Raw genomic sequence first — 19732 nt, forward strand, 5'->3', positions numbered from 1 at the left:
CTACTATTATTAGGGTGAATTAGAATAAAGCCTATCATGAAGTTTAAAGAATTTTTAGAAGAAAATGTAAGTTTCAGGACACATTACATTCAGTTGTTTTTTTGTTTTTTTTTTCTTTTTAAGATTTTAATTGAGAGAGAGTGAGGGTGCATGTGGGGGGGTGGGGCAGAGGGAGAGAGTCTTAAGCCGACTCTGCACTGAGGGCGGAGCCCAACCCGGGCCTTGATCTCACAACCCTGAGATCATGACCTGAGCCAAAACCAAGAGTTGGATGCTTAATTGACTACGTGTCCCTCTATTTTGTGTTTTTAAGATTTAATTTTTTAAATTTTTTTTTAAAGATTTTATTTGAGAGAACGAGTGAGAGAGATCACAGAGGGAGAGGGAGAAGCATACTTGCCGCTGAGTGGAGAGCTCGATGCGGGGCTCAATCCCAGGTCCTTGGGATCATGACCTGAGCCAAAGGCAGATGCTTAACCGACTGAGCCACCCAGGCTCTCCAAGATTTTATTTTTTAAGCCCCAACATGGGGCTCAGACTCACAACCCCAGAATCAAGAGTCACATGCTCTACCAACTGAGCCAGATGGGTGCCTCCATTTAATTTTTTAAAAAAACTACATCCCTTTCCCTATCCCAGAGCTAAGGGGGTAAGAGAGATGAAAAGGAGCCAGTCATTTGAAGGTGGGAAGTGAGCTTCCAGGTACAGAAGAGCCTGTGTGGTATGGAGCCTGGCCTGCTTTGGGACCTGCAGTCCATTGTGGCAGGAATATAGAGGGCAGAGGAAGAGTGGTTCAACTGAGGTAAGAGGAAGGTAGGGTCAGACCATGCACGCATCTGGGGATCTGAACTTCACTAACTATGATAAAGAAATTAAAGGAGTTTAAGCAAGAAAAGATCTGTCATAAAATGAAATGGAGAGACTGATTAGGATCCTGGTCACTGAAATTAGAAGCTGATGGTGGTTTATACTAGCAGTTGATTGTGCACTAGAGATGGAGAGGAGTATGGGGCACCTGGGTCGCTTAGTGGGTTAAGCGTCTGCCTTCGGCTCAGGTCATGATCCCAGAGTCCCAGGATCGAGCCCTGCATTGGCTCCCTGCTTGGCGGGGAGTCTGCTTCTCCCTCTGCGCCTCACCCCACTCATGTTCTCTCTCTCTTTCTCTCAAATAAATAAGTAAAATCTTAGAAAAAAGAGAGAGAGAGAGATGGAGAGAAGTAGACAGAGCAAAGATGTGCATGCTGGAGGCTAGATCCACATGGCCTGCTAATGGATTACATGTGGAAGTGAGAAAGAAGAAGGATTTAAGGAAGAAGGAGGAAAGTGAGAAAGAAGGATTTAAGGAAGAAGGAGGATTCCTGGATTTCTGGCTTGAGTAACTGGGTAGAATGGTGCTGCCACTTACACAGGGGAAAGTCTGAAGCTCAGGGGCAAGAGTGCAGTTTTGGACATAAAATGTCTAGGAGATATCTGAGTGTCAATGTCAAGGAGGCCTTTGGATTTACAGACCTACAGAGTTCAGAGGAAGGGAAAGGGCTGAATTTATACATCTGGAGGTTTTAGGCATACAGAAGACACTCAGAGCCCCAGGACTATGTGAAGACACATTTCTGCAAGGGGAAAGCCACCAAGTCTGAGACCAAGATCTCTGAAGCTGAATAGATCCCAAGTCTCCTGCTAAAATTCACCTGATAGTAAGACTAACTCATTAATACTACATGAAATTTGATGAGGCTCAGAGAGTTAAGATGGTAAAGAATATCAAACCAGACCAGAGAACAGATGGTAAGTGAATGACTGCCTGCCTGCCCTTGGCATAGGATATAAGAAATTACCTTGCGATGCACTGTCAAAGGACTTGATGAGGGTTTTCACCGTAGGGGTTGGCTCGGAGGAAGTTGAGGACCTTCTACTCAGTCCCATCCCTTGCCTTAAGGCTGCCAAGTCTCTCTCCACAGCATTCATGTAGTTGTACACCCGGCCTCGCTCCTCCTCTTGCCTGAAAACAATAGTGAAATCAGGCATTTTTACACACATACTAGCAAATACACATTTTCACCTCCCTACTGAAAAGCATTAAAAAGTATCACTTTTAAAAAAGACAGTATCGGTAGAGCTGAGTAAATTACCTAGTCTAATATTCTCATTTGTTTGATAAATTCCAGGAAATGATATTAAAATTTTTATATCAGGTTGTACTAAATAGGTTTAAAAGTAACCATCAGAATCCATTTTCATCTGAGTAAGTGTAAGGTGAGGACATCAGTAATAAATTAGCAGTAAAATGGAAGTGGACTGGCCAAAAAGAACCTGACTCAGAACTGGGATCTTGAGGTTCTGTCCTGTTTTGAGGAGTCTGGGAATTCACCAGTACATATGGGTTATCTATACTGGCCCTATCTAATACGCCATGCACAGACATGAAAATACAAAAGAAATGAAATCAAAGATCATATTCTTTAAAACAAACCCTCTGTAATCTCCAAACAGAATTTCTACACAGGAAACAAAAAAACAAAACAAAACCTAGGCTCTATTAGTAACATGAGTCTCTGAGATGCTCAGTGGATGGATCATGAGTCATCTAAAAAAATCAATTACATTTTATTTCTGGCTAGCTCTAATTCGCTGAGCTGACTAACACAGAAGTTTTCATCTGGAACGAGATTTCAGTTGCAGAGCTTGTACATGCCATATAACCATGAAATAAGTTTATAGGTAGACAAAAACTAAGCCAGTCCTTGGGAAAATTTGGTAGCTATTTGGCTCTTCTGATAGATGTACCACAGGGTCTCATGCTCAGAAATTGTTTTTTTTTTTTTTAAGATTTTACTTATTTATCTGAGAGAGAGAGAATGTGTGTGTGTACAAGCCGGGGAGAGAGGAAGAGGGAGAGGGAGAAGGAGACTCCCCGCTGAGCAGGGAGCCCGATGTGGGGCTCAATCATGATCTGAGCAGAAGGCAGATGCTTAACCAATTGAGCCACCCAGGTGTCCCGTCATGCTCAGAAGTTTTAACAAAGAATCTGTAACATTGATTATCAAACCTTTTGGTCTTGGAGCCCCTTTCCACTTTTTTTTTTTTTTAAGATTCATTTATTTATTTGAGAGTGAGCAAGAGATAGAGCATGAGCAGGGGCAGAGGGAGAGGGAGAAGGAGACTCCCCACTGAGCAGGGAGCCCAAAGCGGGGCTTGATCTCAGGACCCTGGGACATGACCAGAGCTGAAGGCAGACACTTAACCGACTAGACCCTCCCCTTTCCACTCTTAAAAATTACTGAAGTCCCAAAGAGCTTTTCTTTATGTGGCTTATATCTATTGACATCATAATGGAAATTTAAACTAAGACATATTTAAAATACTTAATTCATCTAAAAATAAAAATAAACCCAGGGCTTATCAATACAACATATTTTCATGAAAAACAACTATTTTCCAAAACCAAAAAAAGGAAGAAGAAGAAGTAGGAGAAGGAGGGGAGGAGGAAGAAGAGGAAGAAGAATAGCAGCGTTTTTACATTTTTAATTATCTCTTTAATGTCTGGCTTAACAGAATACTGTTAGATTCTCATCTCTATTCAATATACTGTGAGATAAAAAAAGAACAGGGCTCACCGATATGTAGCAGTTGAAAAAGAAAAGATTCTTTTAATGATATTAAAATAGATAATTGTGGCTTTTAGACAACCGAGGCTGTTTTTCCTTGATACTATACCAAAATGTAGTAAGTGGTAGTTACTTAAAAGTTTGTTGCAATGTGGAATTTGAAACCATGTGAATAAACTTTTCCTACTCTGCCTGTTAAAATTCCTCTAGTCTATCTTCTACCCATATGTGACTGCATTGGTCATACAGAAAATATTGGTTCACTGAATTACACAGATTTTCCAAATGTTGACATCTGTCATTATAGGATTTATTATTTAAAAGTCACATTTGTTAATATCACCAAGGATCTCATCAGGAAACTCTCTAAATATGGAAGCTGCCAAGCTTGTGATGGCAGATACAAGTTTTCTAAAATCCTAACATTGACTCGAATTTCCACATTTTAGCACTGGCAACAGTCAGTTGTTTTCCTTGAAGTGACAGTGACAGTCTCTCTTCATTCATTTTCAAGGAATATCTACCAAATACCGAAGTCTGAATATCTGTAGTTTGTTTTAGGTTGAGTTGTTTTCTGACCAACAATCACAGAGCACTTTCCTTGAGACAACCTCATACTTGGGTATACAGCAGATACAGCGGAAGTGCTTTATGTATACTTCCCATTCATCACATGGAATGTTAAACAGAGTATATACTCAAGGACTGAGATTTAGTAAAATTAATTTACTGCTTCATCGAGGACATCTTTAGGACCTGATGGAATGATTCTTCGAGAGCAGAAATTTCAATTACTCAGGTTAACATCAGAATGAAACATTTCCAGGGGGTGGTGCAGTCAGTTAAGCATCCAACTCTTGGTTTCAAATCAGGTTGTGATCTCAGGGTCCTGAGATCTAGCTCCCTGTTGGGCTCCCACGCTCAGCACAGAGTCCACTTGAGATTCTTTCTCCCTCTCCCTCTGCCCCTCCCTGCCGCACACTCTCTTTCTCCCAAATAAATAAATAAATCTTAAAAAAAAAAAAAAAAAAGAATGAAACATTTTTGATACACCATTTCTTTAACAGTGTACAGAAAAAAGGTAATATAATATGAGCTTACACCAAGTGGAGAAACAATAATCTTCCACTTCAATCCATGTTCTGCTTAAGGAAGCCAAACAAAAAGGGTTTAGTGATACTTTTCGCTGGGCCATACACTAGAGCTAGGCAACAATAAAACAAGATAGCTTTTCAAGGATATCCTGTTTTATTTTAAGTAGGCTCCACGCCCAACATGGAGCCCAAAAAGGGGCTTGAACTCACAACCCTGAGATCAAGACCTGAGCTGAGATCAAGAGTCGGATACCTAACCAACTGAGTCACCCAGGGGCCCCATAAATATTTTTCTAAATTTTTTCCTATGTCTACCTAAGATTTAGTTAAACTAATGAATAATCAAATATTTTTTTTATAAAGTAAATTCTATGCCCAACTTGGGGCTCAAACTCATGACCCCAAGATCAAGTCATATGCTCTACTGACTGAGCCAGCCAGGCGCCCCTAGATAATCAGATTCTTTTTTTTTTTTAAAGATTTTATTTATTCATTTGACAGAGAGAGACACAGCGAGAGAGGGAACACAAGCAGGGGGAGAGGGAGAAGCAGGCTTCCCGCAGAGCAGGGAGCCCAATTTATTTATTTGACAGAGAGAGACACAGCGAGAGAAGGAACACATGCAGGGAGAGTGGGAGAGGGAGAAGCAGGCCTCCCGCTGAGCAGGAAGCCCGATGCGGGGCTCGATCCCAGGACCCCGGGATCATGACCTGAGCCGAAGGCAGATGCTTAACGACTGAGCCACCCAGGCACCCCCCAATGATCTCTATGTTAATGGGAAAAAATACTACTATGGAGATTCAGGTGGTTGTAAGTGAAAACTCAAGTGAGTGATGGAAAAAAACTCACTTCGCATTCTTTACTTGGGTCTCTAATAATATTAGTTATTAAAGCAGGGGCGCCTGGGTGGCTCAGTTGGTTAAGTGTCTGATCCCGGGTCCTTGGATCAAGCCTCATGTCGGGCTTACTGCTCAGCGGGGAGTCTGCTTCTCCCTCTCACTCTCCCTCTGTGCTTTCCCTCTCTCTTTCTCTCAAACAAATATATAAAATCTTAAAATAAAATACAGTATACTCATCACTGCCCTGGCCACTCTGCAGGCAGGTCTCCTCTAAGCCTTGCAGCAACACTGTAGAGCAGGTAGTAGTGTCTCCATCTTAAAGATGAGCAAACTGAGGCTTGGGGAAGTTAAGGGCCCTGACCAAGATCACATAGCTAGTAAGGAGCAGAACTGGACAGGAGTCACGCCCATCTGCCTCCACAGTACACATCCTTAATCAGAGGCTATTACCCTAAAGCAAAGTAACAGGGCTGGAGTGTGCAGATACAGGAAAGGAGAGAACTAGAAGGTACCTTGTGCCAGGGACCAGTCTGGCCCCTCCAGAGCTGTTAATTAAGACACTGACAACAACTCTGACAGATCATATAGACTGTGCTATTTTACAGGTGTCATAAAGTGAGGCCAGAAAAATTGAGTAACTTCCACTAGGATCCACACTCATTCTTTCCATAATACCACATCACAAAATTGGGATTTAAGTGTTCTCTATTAAAACATAAGTGCACAACTGGTTTCTCAAAACGTACTTGCGTGACTTTATTTCCTCCAATTCTTTGGTGAGTTTCTCATTTTTTTCTTGAGCCTCATGTAACCGACGCTTCAGATCGCCAATCTCCTCTTGGGCTTCAGATTTAATATCATTGGCAATGACCACAGCAGTCTGGAGATCAGCCTGAAACTGCCGCCACTCCGCAGATTCTTCCTACGTTAAAAAACTAAATTTTTATTTCCAAAAGAGAGCAATGAAGACTTACTTAAAAATAATAAGATGTGTTTATGACTGCACTGTAATGCACGATCCCAAATGATGATTAATTTATTTTAAAGCTCAGAGAACTGCTATTATCATTTCTAACAGGTAACAGGTAATACAATCATTAGTAGTGAACTTGTTCTTAATGAAGAAAAGACCTTCTAGCTGCTCTGCCTCACGAGAGTACTCAATATTAATGACAAAAATGTCAAGTCTCCCTTCCTTATGCAAGTTTATAAGTCTTATGAAAATAAACACATAGTTCAAAATTCACAGCACTTTACCTCTGAAAAGTAGATAATGGTGTGTGAACCATACTGAAAGATCTTACAGTGAAAAACTATAAATATCTTGACATCAAAAACTAACAGGAAAAAAAAATCAAAAGTCAAGGAAAAGGAAGAGGAAGGCCGAAGAAAAACACTAAACTCAAACTAGGCAGACAAAACCATACAAAGAGAGGAGCTAAGGAACTGTACAGTCTGTGGCTTCCCACAGCCATGGAGGATGCGGGTGTGACCGGGTGGACAAGCCTCCCCAGGGTGTCGCTTCCACCAGAGCCACAGCTGTCCAGTCCCGGGCCCAGCATCCATCACCCCAAAGCGATTTTCTGACACCATGAATACAGCCTGGTAACTGAGGCATGACCCAAACTCTGAGATGAGCTTCCCCCACCTCTGCAGCAGAGTGGCACCGCTGTCGGCAAGCTGATCAAATTCACAGTAGACAGAAAACCCAGATGAAAACAGCTTGGTTTGGGACACTTTCTAATCAAGAGTGAATAATTTTTCTTTCCAAAATATAACACTTGCTTCCTAAATCCATCTTTTTAAAATTACTAGTAGATTCTTCTATCCAGAATCTAGCACTAATCCCAACTTGAAATGATGGCATTTGCTTTCTGCCCAAAGCCCAGTAGGATCAGTATTTTAACTGTATCTGAAGCTTAAGATGAATGCTAACACGATCAAGGACTACACTGTACTCAACTTTCAGAAACCTAGGTATTCTAATGAGATAATACATGAAGATTTAGCCTACCCGAAGTCTCCTGTGGAGTGTCTTGATTTCTCTTTCCATGTCATGTTTTTGATCCTGGAGTTTTTTAACCGTATCTGAAAAGAGCACAGAAGTTTAAATATTTATTCCTAAAGCTGTGTTCCCAGGAATAATATAAAGAGAAGTATTTAAATATGGCATTCAAAAAAAAAAGGTCATCCTGTCCAAAGACTTTCTATTTTTAATACAAAACTCTAAAAGAAAAAAAGAATGTTCAATCCAAGTATTAACCAGTATTACTTTCTAAGGAAAGTATCAAGTTTAAATCACAATTTCTGGATTGCTTCCTTCCTCACTGTCTTAATTCTGAAACAAAAAGTTAAGTAAAATCAATTGTTAGAGGGGCGCCTGGGTGGCTCAGATGGTTAAGCGTTTGCCTTCAGCTCAGGTCATGATCCCGGAGTCCTGGGATCGAGTCCCGCATCGGGCTCCCCGCTCTGCGGGAAGTCTGCTTCTCCCTCTGCCTCTCTCTCTCTCTCTCATGAATAAATAAATAAAATCTTTGAAAAAAAAAATCAATTGTTAGAAACACACACATTGTTGGCTCATAACCAATCAAAATAACACTGACTATTATTAAAGTGTGAACTTTTGGGGCTCCTGGGTGGCTCAGTCTTAAGCATCTGCCTTTGGCTCAGGTCATGATCTCAGGGTCCTGGGATTGAGCCCCGCATCAGGCTCTCTGCTCTGCAGGAGGCCTGCTTCTCCCTCTTCCACTCCCCCTGCTTGTGTTCCCTCTCTCCCTGTGTCTCTCTCTATCAAATAAATAAAATCTTTATAAAAAAAATAAAAAATAAAGTGTGAACTTTTAATCAAAAGGTTATTAAACTAAACTCTTTATGAAAGTATAACTTACTTTACACACTGGAATAAATTCCAGAAAAGTGGTGAATCAGAAAATTTTTACAAACTTAATTCTCTGGGGAGCTGCTATTTACATTAATTCTATGGAAAGTCTTTTTATAAAATAAGTGATATATTCATAAAATAAATCAATACTCCTCAAATTATTTCTTACATAATATGAATTTTCCTTAAACAATTCCGCTTTCACTGTAAACATTTAATGAGTACCACTAATATGCAAAGTACCATTCTAGATAGAGTGGGAATGCAAACATGAAGGCCCAGTCAAGTCCAGTGCCCCTGGAACCAGAAATGTACAGGAAGTCACATTCTATTTGGAGGTTCTGCTCAAAAGTACATGTTTAAGAGGAAATGCCTTAGGAGGTGCCCACCGGTAACTGCTACCCAGTAAATCTATCACAGTTGGTTACTTTGACAGCTCAGGGACTGAGCACTTTCTCATGGCTTAAGCACCAGAAAAGGCACTGACATCTGGTGACAAATTCTCTGACTTTGCCTGCCCCCCCCCGCCCCTCCAGGAGAGCCCTATCCTTTCTGTGTTCCAGCCAACACTGTTACATTTCTTTACACATCTGTCTCTACCACTAGACTGAAAACACTTCAAAGTCAGGAGCTATGTGGTGATTTCACAGCTCCAACACCTGGCACATGGTAGGGCAGTAAAATGGGATAAATGTATAAATATGCAGGCTAATGGAGGGAGCAAGAGAAAGCGATACTAAAATCAGAACCTAGGATTTTTAAAAAATATTCCACTGACAGAACTGAACTCTTTATTATCAGGGACATCATCGCTATAGACACTGGTGTTTCTGAGTAAACATTCCCTCCTATTCCTTCCACTTACTTAGTAGCAGGAACCTAGGCATAGTGAACACTTGCGTGAGGTGTCACATGTCATCAAAAAATTGTCCTGGCTGGCTGTCGGTGGAGCATGCAACTCTTGATCCTGGGGTTGAGGATTCAAGCCCTACATTGGGTATAAAGATCACTCAAAAACAAAATTTTCAAAAAAAAATCTTGGGGGCGCTTGGCTGGCTCAGTCGGTAGAGCATCCAACTCTTGATCTCGGGATTGTGAGTTCGAGCCCCATGTAGGGTTTAAGATTACTTAAAAATAAAATCTTTTCCAAAAAAAATCTTCTTGGGGTACCTAGGTGCCTCAATTGGTTTCACGATTTCGGCTCAGGTCATGGTCTCAGGGTCATGGGATGGAGCCCTAGTCGCTCCCCAGCAGGGAGTCTGCTTTTCTCCCTCTCCCTTTGCCCCTCCCCCAACTCACGCCCTCTCTCACCCTCTCAAAAAAATAAAGCATAAAAAAAAATCTTCCTTAAGTTAACAAATTATTAGCTTTTAATCAATACCCTAAAGTAGGAGTGTGCTGTTGTCTTTTCTTAAACTGTTCATCCTCCCCCTCCCAATTCCATCAGGAACCTGCTCTGCTGTAAACCTGTGACATAATACCTTTAATTCAACATTGATACATTTGTGTTTAGACATTTTTTTTTTTTAATTTTTAAGTCTTTCTTTCTTTTTTGAGAGAGAGAGAGCACATGAGCAAGGCGGGGAGGGGCAGAGGGAGAGGGAGAGAGTGAATCTTAAGCAGGCTCCACGCTCAGCACAGAGCCCAATGCAGGGCTCAGTCTCATGGCCCTGAGATCATGACTTGAGCTGAAACCAAGAGTCGGATGCTTAACCAAATGAGCCACGAAGGTGCCCCCAGATATTATATATATGTAATAATTATTATAAATATATAATGATGATAGATTTTCTAAACCTGAATAAAAAATAAATGAGATAAAACATGGGAGGAAAACCTGGCCAATTTTGGTAGCCAGTAGTTAACTCCCTCCCATTCATCAACACAAAACTGTTCAACAAAGTTGGGGCCTCTGAAATAAAAAGGGTTCAAACTTTACATTAACTCAACAGATACCTCATAAGTACCTCTTTGTACCAGGCTTTTTTCTAGATGCTTAAGATATAAGGGAAAGGGAAAAAAGATATAGTCCGTACCCTCTTAGGGACAGAAAAGAGGATGTTTTCATAAAAAAGATTAGATTTTAAAAGTCTGTCTCTGTATAAGCTGCTTCCGACCTCATTTAACCTGGAAACTGAGGGTCAAAAGGGCCATTCAATTTGGTTAAGAGCAAAGTGGACATCGGTGAGTGAGTCCAATACCCTGATCCATATCTCTGGAGGCAAGGATGACTCAAACCAGCATGGATCATCGGCTCCCATATGACCTACATACAGACGAATTGAAGGTCTTGGTGATATTATCAGACACAGATAAGAAGGACAGAAGCTGAAATATTTCTAGTGTTGGGAACACTAGGAGTTACACCTTTCATTTACACTATATTTAAATGCAAAAATTTGGGGGCACCTGGGTGGCTCAGTCGGTTTAGCATCTGCCTTCAGCTCAGGTCTTGACCCTAGGGTCCTGGGGTGGAGCCCGCACTGGGCTCCCTACTTAGTGGGGAGCCTGCTTCTCCCTCTCTCTCTGCTGCTCCCCCTGCCTGTGCTCTCTCTATCAAATGAATAAATAAAACCTTTTAAGGGGCGCCTGGGTGGCTCAGTTGGTTAAGTGACTGCCTTCGGCTCAGGTCATGATCCCGGAGTCCCGGGATCGAGTTCCGCATCGGGCTCCCTGCTCAGCGGGGAGTCTGCTTCTCCCTCTGACCCTCCTCCCTCTCATGCTCTCTGTCTCTCAAATAAATAAATAAATAAATAAATCTTCAAATGAATAAATAAAACCTTTTAAAAACTAAATACACAAATGCAAAAACTTTTATAATTAAAATAGGCAAGCAAAAAAAAAAAGTGAATTTCTCCTCCTCGGTTGAGAACAGTTTTCCTTTTTTTCTGGTCACAAAAGACGTATCTACGTATCTTTAGATAATTCACATAAGACAAATCACAGCAAATCTTACTACTGCTCACTTTTAACATCTGGTGTGTCTTGATTCTCAGGTGACATTTTAAGCCACCTGGCCATCTTAGACTGGTCATAAAATCCCAGACTTCATTCATTTCTTTGGTTGTTATTCTTTTCTCTTTCCCAAACTCTACATTCATGACCACATCATCACTACTCTTAAAAGGGCATTCTTCTTGGGGCGCCTGGGTGGCTCAGTTGGTTAAGCAACTGCCTTCAGCTCAGGTCATGATCCCAGCGTCCTGGGATCGAGCCCGGCATCGGCCTCCCTGCTCAGCAGGAAGCCTGTTTCTCCCTCTGCCTGCCACTCCCCCTACCTGTGCTCTCTCTCTCTGACAAATAAATAAAATCTTTAAAAAGGGGGGAGGCATTCTTTTGTACTCAGCACTATGTATTTATTATTATCATGTCTTATTAATCCTTTTAAACAGAAAGGAAAGGAAGCTGGCAGCCAGTGGACATATTTAGGCAGAATAAAGTGCACTACAAGTGTCTCTAGGGAATTTGACTTAAATTTCATGAATCATAATGGTATTTTCACTTTGTAACATAAAGTATTAAAAATGACAACAGGCTTTCCTCCTCGGAAACCAAAGGAGTCTGTACGTATGCTCTTGTTTTGAAGACTAACTTAACAAAACTGCCATCTGGCCCAATTAATAGTCACACGAAAGGGCACTGTTCGTCTTCAAGTCTGGGGCCACTAAATGCACTAAAACTTCCTCCTCCCAAGTTTTTCTAAAATGAGGGGACACTGCCATCTACTGTCTTCAACTCAAAAGCAACATTACATTCTATCAAAAAACAGAAGAACTACTATGATCTCATTTTTAATTACAAATTATAATTCAATTTGACAATGTTATTTTTATTCTAGAAATCAGGTAAATTGTTATTCTCATTGGCATTAGACCAACTTTGCTCTGGACAATTCTGGGCACTGCCCTGCCCATTTAATAATGGGGTTCATAATCTTTTCACCACTAAGAACTCTCATCCCTGACAAAGAAGGAACAATCAACCAGACCTTCATTCTGGCCCAGTTATATGCCCATCATACATGCAGATGTTACTAGGGAGCTACCATGAGCACAGACTCAACCTATGACTCCTGGGGGTATAAAAATCAATGAAAGTTTGGGGCGCCTGGGCGGCTCAGTCGGTTAAGCATCTGCCTTCAACTCAGGTCATGATCCCAACGTCCTGGGATCAAGCCCCACCACACTGGGGTCCCTGCTCGGCAGAAAGCCTGTTTCTCCCTCTCCCTCTGCCTGCTGCTCTGCCTACTTGTGCTCTCTATCTCTCTGTCAAATAAATAAATAAAATCGTGAAAAAAAAATCAATGAAAGTTCACAAGCAACCTTTCGTGGCCTCCAAATCCAAGAAAACCCTCAGGGTACTACTGATACCTCAGTGCTGTCAGATCCTTACATCCTATCGAGCACCTCCAACTAACATCAGGTGCAACTTCTAGAGGAAGGGAAAGGCCAAGTGTAAACAATCAGTTAAAATACCATGCCTTGGGACGCCTGGGTGGCTCAGTCGTTAGGCGTCTGCCTTCGGCTCAAGTCGTGATCTCAAGGTCCTGGGATCGAGTCCCGCATCGGGCTCCTTGCTCGGTGGGGAGCCTGCTTCTCCCTCTCCCTCTGCTGCTCCCCCTGCTTGTGCTCTCTCTCTCTCTCTGACAAATAAATAAAAATCTTAAAAAAAAAAAAAATACCATGCCTTAGGGGTGCCTGGGTGGCTCAGTCCTTAAGCATCTGCCTTTGGCTCAGGTCATGATCCCAGGGTCCTGGGATCAAGCCCCGCATCGGGCTCCCTGCTCCGCGGGAGGCGTGCTTCTCCCTCTCCCACTCCCCCTGCTTGTGTTCCCTCTCTTGCTGTGTCTCTCTCTGTCAAATAAATAAATAAAATCTTTAAAAAATAAAATTAAAATTAAAAATTAAAAAATAAATAAGTAAATAAAAAATAAAATACCATGCCTTAGGGGCATGTGGGGGGAGATGAGCAGTATATCCAGCCACCAGACCACAGCTCTATCCCCAAACCAGAATTCCTGATGCTAAAAGAGGACACAGATGAGTTTCAAATGAACCATTTACTACTTCTATTTTTCTTTTATTTTTATTCCTCATCCCCCCAAAAAGTAGGTAGAACTTTTCCCCTTTGATTCTAAAAGTAATGCACGTTTACAACAAAAAGTCTGGGAAACAGAAAAGGGTTGCAAAAATAAGATTACTCATGGGGTGCCTGGGTGGCTCAGTCGGTTGAGTGTCTGACTCTTGGTTTCGGCTCATGTCATGATCTCAGGTTTATGGGACTGAGCCCAGCGTCCAGGCTCCACACTCAGCGGGGAGTCTGCTTCTCTCCCTCTGCTCCTCCCCCCTGCTCTCGTACTCACCCTCTCTCTCTAAAATAAATAAATAAACCTTAAAAAAATAAGATTACTCATTATTTACACTTGGCATATATATCCTTCCAGACTTCATGTGTGTAAATTTTTTTCTTAAAATGGGATTATAATATTTATACTTCTTCCTAAGCCTTTCCACTAAGCAGCAGATAATGGGTATCTATCAACAAATACAGACTGCAGCACTATCTAATGGCTGTGTTAGTATTCCATCAACTGGACATAAAATTTATTTTAGCAACCTCCTATTAACAAACACAATGGTTCTACGATTTTTGTTATAAACGCAGTAAGTGTCTTTACACAACTGTTCAGGTATTACTTGAAGACACATTTCTAGAAGTGGAAGAAGTAAGGAAGGACCATTCGAAACTATCAACAGGATCCAAGTTAATCCGTTAGAAGGTTCCAGCTCAAGAATGCAGAAATTTTTTTGAGAAGTCACCATGTTATAGAATTTATTGTACAGGATACACTGAAATCAGTATTTCTTAAGGAACATCATTATGCCTGGCCACCATTTCAGTGTCATGTTGTATTTAAAATATTTATGATTTTAATTACAGAAGTAATACACATGGCTCATACTCTACTGCACCATTACCTGCTTTATTCCATCTATGGCACTTTGTGCTGTACACACAGAGCTGCCTAATTTGTCCTCACTGGTAAAATGGCAGCCACTGTAGGGATGCACTGTGCACATGGGTTATTAACTAGATCTCAACTGTTGAAAGTACAGGTAGTTTCCAAGTTTTTGTGGTAAAGCAGCAATTCTGCAACATACATATCTAAGTTTACATTTGCAAACTTATAAGAATGTTTCTAAAGAACAAATTTCTGGAAGTGGATTGCTAAAGTACTGTTGTACTTTAAATGTTGACCAATACCCCAAAAAGGCTGCAGTAATCTATACTCCTTTCAACAGTACATGAGAGGGCCCTTTTCCCCCCTCCTACACTATCAACCTTTTTTACTTTCCACACCTGCTAAGTGAAAATTGGCATCTTGTTTTGAGTTTCTTTGCTTTTCTAGTGAAATCAAGCATCTTTTTTCACCTTTTCTGCCTACCTATTCGTATGCTTTTTTTAGCTAATGGATTACCCTAATATCACCCATGTATATAATCTCCTTATATATTTGATATGTGTTAACCAATATTTCTCCCAATGTCCTTTATTTATGGTACTTTTGTTTTGCTGAACTGAACATTTCAATTATACAGTCAAATAAGAGACTTTCCTTTATGGCTTCCCAGTATTCTTTAACATTTTTTTTTAAAAATAGGCTCCACACCTAGCATGGGGCCCAATGCAGGGCTTGAACTCACGACCCTGAAATCGAGACCTGAGTTGAGATTAAGAGTTGGATGCTTAACCAACTGAGCCACCCAGGTGCCCCCTCCCCATATTTTTTAAAAAGGCTCTTCCCACCACAGAATTATACTACGCTCCTCTATTCTTTCTGCGACTTCTCTACTCTCAGGCCACCCTTGCTTACAACTGTCACTAGTGTTCCACGTAAAAGTGCAAGACCTGTGTTAGATGTCAGGCCCTGGTCCCCAATCTCAGGAACTACAGAGGGCACGAAAGGAGCCATACATACTTGCAAGCACACACAGAGCATAACTACACAAATACTAAGTTGTTGATAAATTCATCGTAACAAATGGGTACATCACCACATCACCTGAGCCACACCTGAGATCTCCCTGGTGCCACTACCCTCAACACCAATCAGCTCTGGTTTGCTGGACTAGTGGTAAGTGAAGTCACTAACTTTATTTCTTTGGGCTCAGCTGAGTTGTTTCCTTCTGCTGTTTCTCTTGGAAGATACTAAAATGTCCACTAAGTCCTGGTTGGCCTTACTTACTCATAACGGACAAGGATAATTAATATTAGTGACTTCTACGTGTTTCTCAACAACTGTGAAAGTCACTGTTCTAACCACTAGCCTCTCCCTTCAATACTGGCTAAAGGCTCTGCTGATGACACATTCCTACATGGGGCCCTCCTCCAGAGGTACAAGGACACGGAGTGGGTAGCTTCAACCAAGGCAAGAGGGGTGAGGTGGAGGTGGGTGTGTGTGTGTGCAGGGGCGCATGCGCGCACCTGTTTCACTGCTGGGCCAAACTGCGTTTCCCTGTGTGTGGTCTTCATTTCTCCAACACAACATGGCAGCCTGCCGTTACTTCAGGGCAGGCTTTACTTCTTTTCCTGAAACATCATGGCAGGAGCCCTGGCACCATATTCCCCACCTTATTTAGAAAAAGAATCCGAGCCTGGGGGCAAACACCAGAGTCAGCACCCTATAGAGGAGAGGGAGTACAACTTCTGGCAATCCTTTACACCACAGCCTGAAACTGCTACTGTTCCCAGGCCCTATGGTCTCTGAGGAACCCCCATCCCCAAAGTCAGGCTGGGAACATCACTACTCAGAGCTTCAGTGTTCTCCTGCACCGTAGGTTTTTCTGCTCTGTTTGATTTCTTGATATCCCCAATTCCATCTGCTTTATCTATTCCAGAAGTTACTCAAAATTGTTGATCTACTGATGAGACCCCTCACCTATTTTCTCTTTGGTTTAGGTCCATTGTAATTTTTATCATTGTAATTTTTATATTACGTGGCAGGACTGTTTCACTAAGACTTCGGGAGGGAGAGGAAGTACATGTATGGCCTCAGGCCATCATCTTGAGCCAGAAGTTTTAACAGTATTTACTGAGTGAATTTTACATCAGATCTTTCTAGGGTGGAATGCTAAATCCAAACACTACGAAAAGTACTGCAGGCCAGGTCTAGGCAGTACGGCACTGACATTATCTGGAAAGCCATGTGGGATTCCAAATACATCTTAGGCCTTGTGATACTGTCCCACACTCACTGAAGCTCTACACATTTTTTTTTCAGTCTTTTTTCTCTATGTCCTTCAGACTGGATAGTGCCTAACTGACTGATCTTTAAGTTCACAGACTCTTCTGCATCTCTACTTTGCAGTTTAAATGAATCAGTAAACTTTTTATTTAAATTTCTCCGTTCTAGGATACGTATCAGGTTCTTTTTTTACAGTTTTTATTTCTCTGCTGAGATTTGTTATTTATTCATTCATTACAAGCAGATTTTCCTCAACGTCCTGAGTAGTTACAACTGCTGCTTTAAAATCCTGTCTATGGAGTGTCTCAGTGGCTCAGTCAGTTAAATATCCAACTCTTGATTTCAGCTCAGGTCATGATCTCAGGGTCATGAGACTGAGCCCCACGTTGGGCTCCCTGCTCAGCGGAGAGTCTGTTTCAGATTCTTTCCCTCTGCCCCTCACCCCACTTGGGCACTTGGCACTCTTTCTCTCTCAAATAAATAAATCTTTAAAAAAATAATAAAAATTGGGGCGCCTGGGTGGCTCAGTCATTAAGCGTCTGCCTTCGGCTCAGGTCATGATCTCAGGGTCCTGGGATCGAGCCCCACATCGGGCTCCCTGCTCAGCAGGAAGCCTGCATCTCCCTCTCCCACTCTCCCTGCTTGTGTTCCCTCTCTCACTGTGTCTCTCGCTGTTAAAAAATAAATAAAATCTTTAAAAAAAAATTTAAAAAATAATAACAAAAATGAAAATAAATAAATAAATAAATTTCTGTCCACTAAATTCCGAAGTCAGGATCATTTTGGGGTAAGTGAGGAGTGACTACTAATGCAGTTTCTTTTTAGGGTGATGAAAAAATTCTAAAGTTGACTATGGTAATGGCTGCTTAAAATATTCCACAGAAGAAAATCTCAATTTTTCGGGGTGCCTAGCTGGCTCAGTCAGTGGGGTGTGCGACTCTTGATCTTGGGGTTTTGAGTTCAAGCCCCATGTTGGGTGTATAGATTACTTCAAAATAAAATCCTTTAAAAAAAAAAAAAGCTTTATTTATTTATTTGAGAGACAGAGAGACAGCACGAGTGGAGGGGCAGAGGGAGAGGGAGAGAAAACCTCAAGTGCACTCTGTGCTGAGCACAGAGCCCAAGGCAGGGCTCAATCCCAGGACCCTGAGATCATGACCTAAGCCGAAACCAAGAGTTGGACGCTCAACCAACTGCAGCACCCAGGTCCCCCCTTAAAAATAAATTTTTTTTTTAAAAAGAAAGTTCAATTTCTCAATTAACAGCAAGTCCCTTATTCTAAGTGCTGATTTAGCATCAATCCCAAGTGCTAGAATTTGCTAAGAAATAAATTAACTCCTATCAGACTAGAGAGATATAACAACTAGTTTCATGTAACACATGAAACTTGCTTGGATCCTGGTTCCTATAGAAAACTATAAGACATTCTGAGGACAGCAGAGAAAATGTGAATATGAGCTATTAGATGATACTAAGGAATTATGCCAAATTTTACTAGCTATGATTACGAGGAGAATATTTAGGAGTCACATACTGAAATATTACATGTCATGAGGTCTACAACTTACTGTCAGCTGATTCAGTTAAACACACACATACACACACAGAAGGTAAATATTGGAAAACATTAAGAGCATTAATAACTGTCAAATCTAGGCAGTGGGTGCTAACTATACCATGCTACCAATATTTCTGGATATTCGAACTTTTCATTCCAAAAAACTGGGGGGAGAAGCTACATGGCTAAAAAGAAATTTTATTCAGGATTTTCAGCCACTTAATAATTAAAATCCACATAATGTTAACATAATTTTATTTTGGCAATGATTTTTCATCCCAGGAATCCTTATCAGCTAACATTTTTCTACCTATTACCCCAGTTACCACAAGATGTCACTCTTCGCATGTTCAAATCAAAAGTCTTGCAAGGGAAAAGGTCATTATCAGTACTAAATGGAAAATGCACTCAACTTCCAAGTTAATCTGAAAAACTTTAGAACCTTTTATATTTAGGAAATAAAGTTAAATAAATCCTCTCAGTTCACAGACAATTAAATACAGACTAGATATAAATGTTAAACAAAGTTTTTTAAAATTTCGGATAAGAAAGCTTTATCTGCAGGACTATCACTATCTTCAAGGAAACAGTCCCACTGTCAGCTACTTTAGTAACCAAATGTCTCAGAATGTTCTAAATAACCCTGGGGTCAATCCAGAGAAATGGGACCAACTAGCCAGAGCTCAGAACTACAAGACATGTTTAGGACTCCTGCAGATAAGCCACTCTCTTGGAACTACTTCAAATCTCCCTGGGGTGCCCAGGTGGCTCAGTCAGTTAAGCCTCTGCCTTCAGTTCAGGTCATGATCCCAGGATCCTGGGATCGAGCCCCGCATCGGGCTCCCTACTCAGTGGGGAGCCTGCTTCTCCTTCTCCCTCTGCCTACAGCTCCCCGCTGTGTGCTCTTGCACACTCTCTCACTTTCTTTCTCTCTTTCTGTCAAATAAATAAATAAAATCTTTAAAAACAAAACAAAAAACCTCCCCACCTCTGCACCCACAGCACATGGGATCTGGCCCAACACTGTGTTTGCCTATTAATCCTCTGTCAAGGAATAACACACTGTCAGAGCCCAATGGAGCAGTATTATGAACGAAAAGATTTAAAAGCTTTAACTAACATACCAAAAAACGGTTATTCCCATTCTCCTTGTCCCCACCCCCAACCTGGGTATCATTAAAGTGTACTACAACTTAAAATTTATTAACATTTGAGGAATCTGGATGAAGAATACATAGGAATTTTTAAGAAGCATTATTTAGAAATAATTCCAAATTTATAAAAAGGTGCAAAAACTGGTACAAAAGCACCCATATACCACTTTCCTCAGATTTGCCTATGTTAACAGTTTACCGATCCGTTTACATCATTTGCTATCTTATATCCCTATTTATCTGTCTCTATCTATCTATCCCTGATGTTTTTCCTGAACTCTTTAAGGATATACATCATGGGGGCACCTGGGTGGCTCAGTCATTAAGTGTCTGCCTTTGGCTCAGGTCATGATCCC

General features: G+C 41.3%; 1 protein-coding gene across 6 annotated transcripts in view; it reads right to left on the minus strand.

Moving 5' to 3' along the window:
• Positions 1-19732, minus strand: part of SPECC1L (sperm antigen with calponin homology and coiled-coil domains 1 like) — a 144184-nt gene that overhangs the window by 58779 nt on the left and 65673 nt on the right. For all 6 annotated transcript variants that reach the window (XR_010407368.1, XM_045887235.2, XM_045887230.3 and 3 more), the window contains 3 exons: positions 7553-7626; positions 6285-6460; positions 1836-1999 (listed from right to left, as the gene is read on the minus strand). Coding sequence is in view for 5 of the 6 variants with exons in the window: in XM_045887235.2 (XP_045743191.1) it covers positions 1836-1999; positions 6285-6460; positions 7553-7626 (414 nt within the window). In the remaining variant the exon portion in view is untranslated. The remainder of the gene's footprint in view (positions 1-1835; positions 2000-6284; positions 6461-7552; positions 7627-19732) is intronic.

The sequence above is a fragment of the Mirounga angustirostris genome, unplaced genomic scaffold (assembly GCF_029215605.1).
Source record: "Mirounga angustirostris isolate CCGP_5_RB_7025 unplaced genomic scaffold, mMirAng1.0.hap1 SCAF_14, whole genome shotgun sequence".
NCBI classification, from domain to species: Eukaryota; Metazoa; Chordata; class Mammalia; order Carnivora; family Phocidae; genus Mirounga; species Mirounga angustirostris.